At 27.2% G+C, this 10,108-nt stretch overlaps 2 protein-coding genes across 6 annotated transcripts in view; both read right to left on the bottom strand.

The window, feature by feature from the left end:
* The window catches only part of LOC102681493 (succinate dehydrogenase [ubiquinone] flavoprotein subunit, mitochondrial), an 8,276-nt gene extending 6,705 nt beyond the window's left edge, over window positions 1-1,571 (bottom strand). Inside the window, exons 1-2 of one of the 2 annotated variants that reach the window (XM_006612048.2) lie at window positions 1,417-1,571; window positions 1,256-1,331 (exon numbers count right to left, since the gene is read on the bottom strand). In XM_006612048.2, the coding sequence (XP_006612111.1) occupies window positions 1,256-1,315 (60 nt within the window). In that variant the 5' untranslated portion in view covers window positions 1,316-1,331; window positions 1,417-1,571. Of the gene's footprint in view, window positions 1-1,255 lie in introns of both variants that reach the window. The other variant, XM_006612049.2, reaches the window with a different exon arrangement.
* A 1,109-nt stretch (window positions 1,572-2,680) lies between these two features.
* LOC102675810 (succinate dehydrogenase [ubiquinone] flavoprotein subunit, mitochondrial-like) overlaps window positions 2,681-10,108 on the bottom strand; it is an 8,369-nt gene continuing 941 nt past the window's right edge. Inside the window, exons 4-13 of one of the 4 annotated variants that reach the window (XR_004149876.1) lie at window positions 9,882-10,108; window positions 8,872-9,158; window positions 7,543-7,681; window positions 7,289-7,457; window positions 6,696-6,891; window positions 6,425-6,622; window positions 5,042-5,240; window positions 4,163-4,326; window positions 3,981-4,091; window positions 2,681-3,434 (exon numbers count right to left, since the gene is read on the bottom strand). Coding sequence is in view for 2 of the 4 variants with exons in the window: in XM_031508718.1 (XP_031364578.1) it covers window positions 3,272-3,434; window positions 3,981-4,091; window positions 4,163-4,326; window positions 5,046-5,240; window positions 6,425-6,622; window positions 6,696-6,891; window positions 7,289-7,457; window positions 7,543-7,681; window positions 8,872-9,158; window positions 9,882-10,108 (1,849 nt within the window). In the remaining 2 variants the exon portion in view is untranslated. The remainder of the gene's footprint in view (window positions 3,435-3,980; window positions 4,092-4,162; window positions 4,327-5,041; window positions 5,241-6,424; window positions 6,623-6,695; window positions 6,892-7,288; window positions 7,458-7,542; window positions 7,682-8,871; window positions 9,159-9,881) is intronic. The other 3 variants (XR_004149875.1, XM_031508718.1, XM_031508719.1) reach the window with 3 other exon arrangements.

Here is a 10,108-nt window from a genome sequence, read left to right as displayed (position 1 = left end):
AATTAAAATTATATTTCAACAAAATTTGTTTAAAGATAAAATAAATTATTTTTTTATTAATTCAATTTATAATTTTTATTAATTATAATAATTTATAAATAATAATTTTTAAATATTTTTTAATGATAATTTATAATATTTATAATATTAAGATAATTATAATATATAAAATTAATATGTAATTAATTAAGATATATGAAACAAGAGGTTAACTATGTTTAAAAAATTTTATCGAAATATAAAATGAAAAGATATATTATCATTTAAATTTTTGAAAGTTAATTAAATCAAAAAGTAAAGTAATTCCTTTTATCAAATTGAAAATGATTGTTTCATAATAACATCATAATATTATTATCTATATCCATCACGTGTATTCGTTATATTATCTGTTATTCATCATATAGACCATTATAAAGAAAATATATATATGATTAGAAATACAAACTTTTTATTCTATACTATAAAAATATATCATATATTTATATATAATTTAAATTGATATATTGAACAGATATATTCAAAAAATTTTTCGTTTTAAAATATATTTAAAATATAATATATATCACACGAATTCTTGAATATGAAAATTAACGATTTTAGTAATCTTCTGAAATAATTCTATTGCGTTTCCATTTATGATTAACATAATGCGATGAATACAAGTCGGAGAAACTTGAAGATAATAGCGTCATTGAATTTATAACACATGAAATCATAATTTAAAGAATGTAATTTCGCGCTAATGTCAACTTCCCATGCCGGTAATTCATTCGCAATTATAATTAAACTTCTAATTTCACAATTGATTATTTAAATTCGATATCAAAATAAAAAATATATAAATAATTATCTGTTTAATGAAGATAACGGAAATTAGAATCACCGTTACCTACTTTGCAATGAAAAATCACGATTATTGTATAGGCCGGTTACTAGTGGGGTGGCGCGTAAGAAATGAGGGAAGTGCGGCAAAAAAGAGACATTCGATATGTGCTAAACGTTCTTTTATCTATTTCGAATGCATATTTTAATTATTATAATTTCAAATATTAGGTTTAATAGATATTTCTTTATTCGTGATTTTAAAATAGATATAAAGAATTATGATTTTCATAACAGAGAAATTCAGTGAATCAATACAGGTCCATTAATATATGTTAGCAATCTTACGTAATTGATCAATGTTAGATATTATATGATAAAGATACACCATTAGATTAAAAATTATATAACTTAACGAAAACCAACTTACCAACGTCGTTGTGGGAGGATTTCTCACTAGTAAAGACGACAGCTTTAATAGACCACTCATTTTGATATAATGTCACCTGTTCAAGTGAAAATTTTTATTATTAATAATTATACGCGCACTTATTTGTTAAATGCGCGATTCGATTATATCGTGTAACTAACCCTAATTTTTATTATTTCACTCCCGCACTTCTTGCACGGCGATGTGAAACGTTCGAGTCGGTTGAGTACCGACTACTGGTGGAAGCTCCCTGATGAATACCAGTGCTGCCAATTGTATCGTTATAAGATAACCTCACCTTTAAGGCTCTCGCTAATTTTAAATTTCCATTTCATTATTTATTATTCATATATCTTGATTGTTTTTAACATTAATAACATATAATTGTTTTAATATTAATTCTTAATCTTTCGGAATTTTGAAGTTAATATTATGAATAGTAGCTAACTATAGGCGGGAAAATTAAATGATACCGCGAAAAAATTAAGCGGTTCTCATTTCACTTTACATATGATGGGGTGTTAACGGTATTTTAAAATTATATACATAGCTGTAAATTGCGTGGGTTCTAAAGGGAAAGTACTCTAGTATTAACTTTAATAATGTATATCATATATTTATCTATGATCTCAATAATAAAAATTAAATGAAAAATTTTAAATACATTTAATAAACTTTTATAAGAATTAATATTGAAGTTGAAAACTATAAAGCTTCGTTGTTAAACATAAAAGTAACATTATTTATATGTATACAACCATTTTAGATTTTAAATTTTATCATATTTAATGAAATAATGATCTATGCGAATTGATTTTGAAATCTTTTAAAGAGTTTTAAAATATTCAAAATCTATCATTATATTTTGAATTTCACGATATTGATTTTGTAAAAATTCATATTTTACAAAGTTGTTAACATAGTCACTAACGGTGCTTAACTGAGCTTTATTTCCTGTTGCACGCGGAGAAAAAAAAATGAAAAAGATTTATCGTGCTCCAGGGTTGGCGGTATGATGTATATTTTGCTTCCCTATTGGTTGATTCTTTGTGGGCTCGTCTCTACATACATAGATAAACTTTATACTATATGGTGGGGTATTACATAGCAGGTTTCTCTTTCAACCAGATGCTACTAACACAATAATAATTCAAGTATTGGTGTTGCTATAGGAATAATTTATGAAACAGGTTAACTTCCACGTATATAGTTAGTGTAGGTGTTCATGGCTAAGCTTATAAATGATATAAATCTTTTAAATATTTTATGAATATATTTTATATAATATTTTAATAGTAAGTAATTATTGAAAAATTTTGTTGATTTGTTTAAAGATATAATAATATATAAAGTATATAATAAAGTAAATATTTGAAAAATTCAATTTACAAATCAAAATGCAAGAAAAAAATTAAAAATTTTTTAGATTAATATATTTGAAATTGCTACATTTTTTCGATACAATGAGATCGTAAAATTATATTATATATATTTTTAATTATATAACTTCGTTGCATTTATCATATACATCGAATGTAATTAAGTAATATAGAATGTAATAATATCATGCATGTTTTTTATGCACGTCAATTATTCATCAATGATTCGATCTTACGAAATATAGCAAATCGATGTAAAATTTCCAAATAATCATTTTTACCTTGTTGAAATGAATGAATAATGTTCGAAAATAATCGTAAACAGCAGAAAAAAATGACTTTCATTCGGAAGCATATATGTATAATTAAAAAACATATATGTATAATTCCGTTTGTTAGACGATTGGTTGGCTATTTAATATGTAAATAAAATGGATAAATCCCCGCTTCTGTTTAGAATTAGTTATTGTAGCATCGTTTGAATGCGATGAACAAAATTTATATGGAATTCACGAACCTTCTACAAACGACGAAATCTATATGTTGTCGTTGTAATTTCGAGATAACGAACTGAGCTCATATTTAAATTATCAGCCACACTAACACGAACAATGTTAGTCATTGATAATGCATTAATTTAAAAAATAGAATAGAACCAGACGAAAAAAACGAGAAAAAAGATTGGAAAAAATCTACCAGTTTCATAACCGTATTTAATATATTCGAACTGTTGGTGGAACGTGTCGAGCTTCTGATTCGTCCAGTGTCGTATCGATAACGGGACGATAAGAAATGCTGATCTGTAAAATATAATAAATGTTTTTGAAATTTGTTTTTGAAAAATAATAAAAATAAAACAACATATGTATATGTAATATACAAATCTAAATATAATACAAATCTAAATATTTACCAATAAGAAAGTTTTTGAAAAGAAAAATAAATAAAATGTCTTTAGTGAAACTCTGAATTCAATTAGTAAATAAATTCGAATATTTTTACATTAAACAAAGAAATAAAAGATTCTTTCAGAAAAATATAATAGAATATAATAGATATGCAATAGAACTCTATTCATTAGAATGAAATTATAATTATTATCGAATTAAAAAAAATTCTTGTTTATTAAATTTACTTATGCGTAAATATGAATTATTATTTGAATAAAGATTTATAGATAATAGTAATAGATATCTCTTATTATATAACTACACTCATAAATTCGTTTCGACTGACTTAGATAAATAGAATTCCATTGTATGATCTTCTGTAGTATAGGAATGTATATAGATATATATATTTGCAGAATGAACGATAATAGAATATGGGCAAGTTTGATAACTCACTGAACCATCTGGTCGGGCCCACGTAAGTGTGTGTTTGCGCCAATGTTCTTTATACGATCGCTTCTTTTGACCTTCGAGCGGTTTCGTATAATCGTACTCGTCGATTCGTTCCTGTAAATATAATTTTTGTTTGAATTCTTCGTGAAAATTAACAAGTTATATATATATATACTAAATTATACATTGCGAAAATTGCAAATACTTTGAAATCTTCACGGGCATGCGATCCTCGAGATTCTTTTCTGTTTTCTGCTGCATAAACGATGTGCATGCAAGACAACATCATATTTTGTAATTCTATAGCTTCTACCAATTCTGTGTTCCATATTAGTGATTGATCTTGAACCTGAACAGTAAATTAAACGTGAAATTCCTGATAACTGTGTCATAAAATTGGAAATATTTAATAGAAAATATTAATAAAAAAAATTTCGATGTGTACTTTCTTACATAATTAAATTATTAATAATGTTTATTAATAATTTACTAATAATAACAAGTTATAAATTATGAAATGAAATTTTAGAAATAAGTTTCACGAATTTCTAAGTCATTTGTTTGTTCTTTATATTTTTTTTTTAAATAGTAAAATCGAGATTCATAACCTATAACTTGTGGATCAATTAATATCAATAAGTAATAAATTATTCCGTAAAAGAACTTTAAATATTTTGTTACAAAATTATTTGAGTGGATATAAAATGTATAAAATCAATATGTGATTAATTTGATTTACTTTATTATTATACATTTCAACATAAAAATGTTAGATGATAGTATATTATGATGATACTATGATATTAATATACTAATTTTTATAATGCATTAAATGTTATTTCACATTTTTGCTATAATTTTTTAATAAAATATTTTTTATTTTTTACTTGTAAAATATAATAACAACATTTATTGGCGGAAAGTCAGAAATATTGCTCTGTTCATATCATTCGCCAATTAATAATTATATAACAATTATTGCAACTGTGAAAGAAACATTGAATGTCGTGCAGGTTAAGACTATAGTTCGATCTTACGTAAATGGAACTTTTCGATCAATTCACCTACACATAGATCCGGCAAATCGCAGGTATAAAGTCGCGTCATCTCACGACATGCTCGTTGTAATGTATCGCAGGTTCTGAATACTGAACAATATTTCTGCATAGTTTGCTGCATTTCTTCCCGTAGTTCGACTACAGGAACACAACCTTTTGCATGACGTGTCGCGTCGAAACGGCAAATAGTGTCCTCGCCAATCAACTGCATACAAATTTTAATGTTTGAAATATATTTATCAGAAGGAAAATGATAATAAAAGTTAATAATAGCTAGTATTCTATTCTTCATTGTTGTCATCAATCAATTCGATTCGAATGTCATTGTTGAATGGAAGTGTTTATTGAATAGAGGATTATGAATGGAAGTTGATGAATTAAACTGTTTTTTTTAATATTATAATTTAAAATATAACATTCAAAAAAATATTTTAATGTTAAATTAAATAAATAAATACCAATTTTTTTAAATAGTTTTCTATTGAAGTTCATAATAGTTTAAGTAATTGCAGCGCATAATTATGATAATATTAATTATAAGAACATTCCAATTGAACTTTGATAACTTGATTGCCTCACACATATGTGGGTTACCATTAAAAATAGAAAACGAGATAACGTTACAAAAAAGAACATACGATAAATTTACATGGTTGTAATTTACAACATTAATTGTTATCTTTATTTATAACTTTTCAATGTTATTTTTTTCTATTTTAATGAAATAAATTTTCTTTTTTAATATTCGATGCAAAATATACTGTATTAATATATGTACTTTTTGCTATGATTAATCAATATTGAAAGTTTAGTTTAGATATAAGAACAATATTATATCTCTTAATATGTTCAAGATATTCATTAATTAATTTTAATAAGATATTTATCATTATTTTTTAGTCGTTTAAGATTAAAAAGTAAATAAAATTTATCAGTATATTAAATAGACATTTCAAAAGTAATTTAATATTATAGATAATATGTTTAAAGATCATTTTTTTCATTATATTTTAAATGAAATTAAAAAAATTAAAAAAATACATTATAATATTTTGTTTTTATTAAATTGAATTTATCAAATAATAAAACTAGTATAATTTGAATAACTTTCAAGAATAATTTTCTACTTATATAAAACGTAATATCCTTAAAGAAAAAAAAAATGTTTAATGACTGTACTATTTAGAAAAATATATTATTTTTTCCCTCAATCAATATAAAGACAAAGAAAAAATATGACAAATTTATTAAAAAGAAAAACGACTATCTAATATTCGATGATTTTGGCTGAAATAACTGTCAACTATTCTGCAATAGTGAATCAAGTATTTTGCAATACTTGACACGTATCGATTTCATGAAATAAATCACAAATAATAAAATTCTTACGGTTGATAAATCCTCGTGACGTTCACCAGGCCTCGTTAAACAATCAATTTGATCGGCGATTGCTTTGCCAAAAACGACCAATTCCAGAAGGCTGTTGGCGCCTAATCGATTGGCGCCATGGATAGATACACATGCAGTTTCACCTGCTGCCCAAAGTCCATCGATAATGGTGTCCTCCTCGTTCTCACGCGATAGAACCTTATCCACGATTCGATGATTCATACGTTACACTTGATCTATTTAGGTCACCTATATTGTTTTTACAATTTACCTGCGCTTTCCAGTTTGTGGGTATACCGCCCATGTTATAATGTACCGTAGGAATAACTGGTATCGGCTCTTTTTCCACATTCACGCCGCTGAACACCCAAGATAAATGTGAAATTCCGGGTAATCGTGTTCGTATCGTTTCTAATGGTAGGTGATGCAATTGCAGGTACACATGATCCTTCTTCAAACCTACACCTCTAAACGGATTATGAAAAGTGTTATTATAAGATTGATAAAGATTGGAATATATTTTTAGATGTTTTTTAAGTAATTTAAAAAGAGCATCATATAGAAGTATTATACGTAAACAAATATTACAAAAAAAAATAATACAAAATTATGTAATTGAAAAACATGTCAATTTTCTATCAAAGTTATCACGAAGATTCGATTTTTTTTTTGCAATATTATTGAACAGAAAATTTATTATATAATGATATATTTTTAAGTTTTTTTCCATCTACGATTTTTTTACAAAAAAATATCAATTATGTCAGTATTCTTTAAAATAATAATTCAAGAAATATTAACATAATACAATCTAATTATGCGTGAAAACAATTTGAAAAAAATTTGAAAATTATTGAAATTCACCTTCCTTCCAATATTTCCATCGTTATCGCCCTGGAGACGATATCACGAGATGCGAGATCCTTCGCGTTCGGAGCGTATCGTTCCATGAAAAATTCTCCTTGAGAATTCACCAACTTTCCACCTTCCCCTCGGACGCCCTCCGTTATCAAAATGCCGCTCCCATATATCCCTGGAAGAAAGATCAACTGGTTAAACGCGGAAATCATTTACTCTTGGTTTCATATTCTGTTTTCCTTTTTTTGCCACGCGAATACCGGTTGGATGAAACTGGATAAACTCCATATCTTCAAGGGGCAATCCTGCTCTAGAGGCTATCGCAAGACCATCTCCTGTGCATGTATGAGCCGCGGTGCAAGAGAGATAACATCTTCCCGCTCCTCCTGTTGCTAATACCTGGAAAAAGTATCAGCTTCTTTATATATTTATATTTATATTATCTCGATTCGACATCGATCTTAAATTTAATCATCAAATCGGTAAACGAGATTATTAATCCTTAGATTTATCGTTAAAAAATTGCATATATACATATTTGTTTGTATAAATTGTATATATGTATATTATGTGTATATGATTTACATGTTACGTATAAGTACTGTTCACTGGTGGAAAAAAGTCACGTGGGATGAGGGGCAAGAGGGATCGCCTATCCCCACTTTAGACGCTTTGTTGACAATTACACCACACACTAAATAGTAGTAGAACTATAATATATATTTTTATATATATTATTATATATTTAAATATTCAAAATCGTAAAAATTATTTTCATTTATAAAGTTACATTAGAATCATCTAAGATTGGAAGCTGAAATATTTTCAAAATTATTAATTATTTTAATAATATGTCTTATTTGTATATATATAATTATTATCTTAACTACATTGTTATCTTAATACAAAATTACATTTATAAATTAAACTATTGTTACAAATTGTAATTAACTTACATATATTACGAAAAATAAAAAAATTTTATATCATATCGATACGTTAGAATTCTTTGGATGCCTAGACTAATGCATCGAGATTTAGATACGGATCATTTTGGATTAGTATATGTGACAAATTCCATGGTTTAATCAATCAGATCTGCATTTCTTTCCGCGAGACTTCTTTCCATCCAATGAACAATAAATGCATAAATGGTACGCAAAATTCTTGTTAAGATTCAAACAGAGCTGTTATCTGGTCTGGTCCTGTAAAGCTTAACGATCGTCACGTGTTTCGCGGAATAATACGGTAATATGATACTAAAGATAAGGTGACTGGAATTCTTTTTTACACGATTGAAAGACCGATGAATATGATATGTTGTACAATCTAAACGATTTACGAGAAAAAAATAAACGGAAACATAAATGCAGAGTAACATATTTTTATACAAAAATTATTGAAAACTTCAATAATTTAATAATTCAATAAAGTGAATATTATGTATAAAAACATATTGTTCCATTATATGTTAAAATTTGAAAACCGAAATATAACCATAAAACTTAATTCTAATTCCAGCGCCTCGACTAATTTTTGTATTAAAATAAATTTAAAATAATTTTATTATCGATGAAAAACGAATTTACCGTATGATGAGCCCTGAATCGATGCAAAAGCCCAGATTCTAATTCCCATGCCATTACGCCCTTGCAGCACCGTCCAACCATAAGAAGATCAAGAGCAAAGTATTCCACGTAATAATGGACATCGTAACGTAAACTTTGCCCGTATAAAGTGTGCAGTATTGCGTGGCCAGTTCTGTCTGCAGCGGCACAAGTTCTACGAGCTTGACCACCCTTTCCAAATTTTAACGACTGACCACCGAATGCGCGCTGGTAAATTTTTCCATCTTCCGTACGACTGAAAGGACAGCCTAAAATATCATTATATAATATACACATTTAAGAAAAACTTTTAACGTTGTTTGATTTATTATTATTATTATTACGAATTATTAAGTATTTTAAGATCGTTAAAGCGATCATTAAATTTGAATTGAGAATTTTCAAATTTCAACGTTACGTTACGTTAAAGTACAGTAAAGTACTGTTCATTGGTGGAAAGAAGTCACGCGGGACAGGGACGCAGGGGCAAGAGGAATCCTTCGCTAGGACCGCCTATCCCCACTTTAGACGCTTTGTTGATAATCCTGACACCACACACTGCATAATAGTAGAAGAGCTATAATTTAAATATTCAAAATCGTAAAAATTATGAAGTTCACTTATGAAGTTACATTAGAATAATCATTTAAGATTGGAAACTGAAACATTTTCGAAATTATTAATTATTTTGATACAATATTAATATATCTATAATATATATGTTAGAATTCTGTGGATTCTGTGCCTATATATTGCAAATGCTAATACATTGAGATCGTTGTTTTGGATTAGTATATGTGACAAATATTATGATAGAAATAAAAATCAATGTGAAAATAGGCATTTCTTTTCGCGAGACTTCTTATCAACTCCAGTGAACAGTAGTTTCGTTTATGATATATATTCATAGTTTTTTATTATCTTTTTTTAATTTCTCAATTTCTCGCCTTTCGCAAGATTTTGTAATACTGATATCTATTTCACAAAATTACCGTAATTTTCAAGTTCGTAAACGGCTCGTGCTGCCTCTCTCGCCAGAAAATGTATCGCATCCTGATCTCCTAACCAATCAGATCCTTTAACGGTATCGTACATGTGATAAAGCCAATTATCATCCTTATCGTTGTTAAGGACGGCATTTATTCCTCCCTGAGCGGCCACGGTATGAGATCTCGTTGGAAATAATTTTGTAATCACTGCCACTCTGTACCCTTTACTT

This window comes from Apis dorsata, unplaced genomic scaffold (genome assembly GCF_000469605.1).
Source record: "Apis dorsata unplaced genomic scaffold, Apis dorsata 1.3 scaffold_98, whole genome shotgun sequence".
Classification (NCBI taxonomy): domain Eukaryota; kingdom Metazoa; phylum Arthropoda; class Insecta; order Hymenoptera; family Apidae; genus Apis; species Apis dorsata.
The sequence above is the reverse complement of the archived record's forward strand: the minus strand, read 5'-3'. Positions and strand labels throughout refer to the sequence as shown.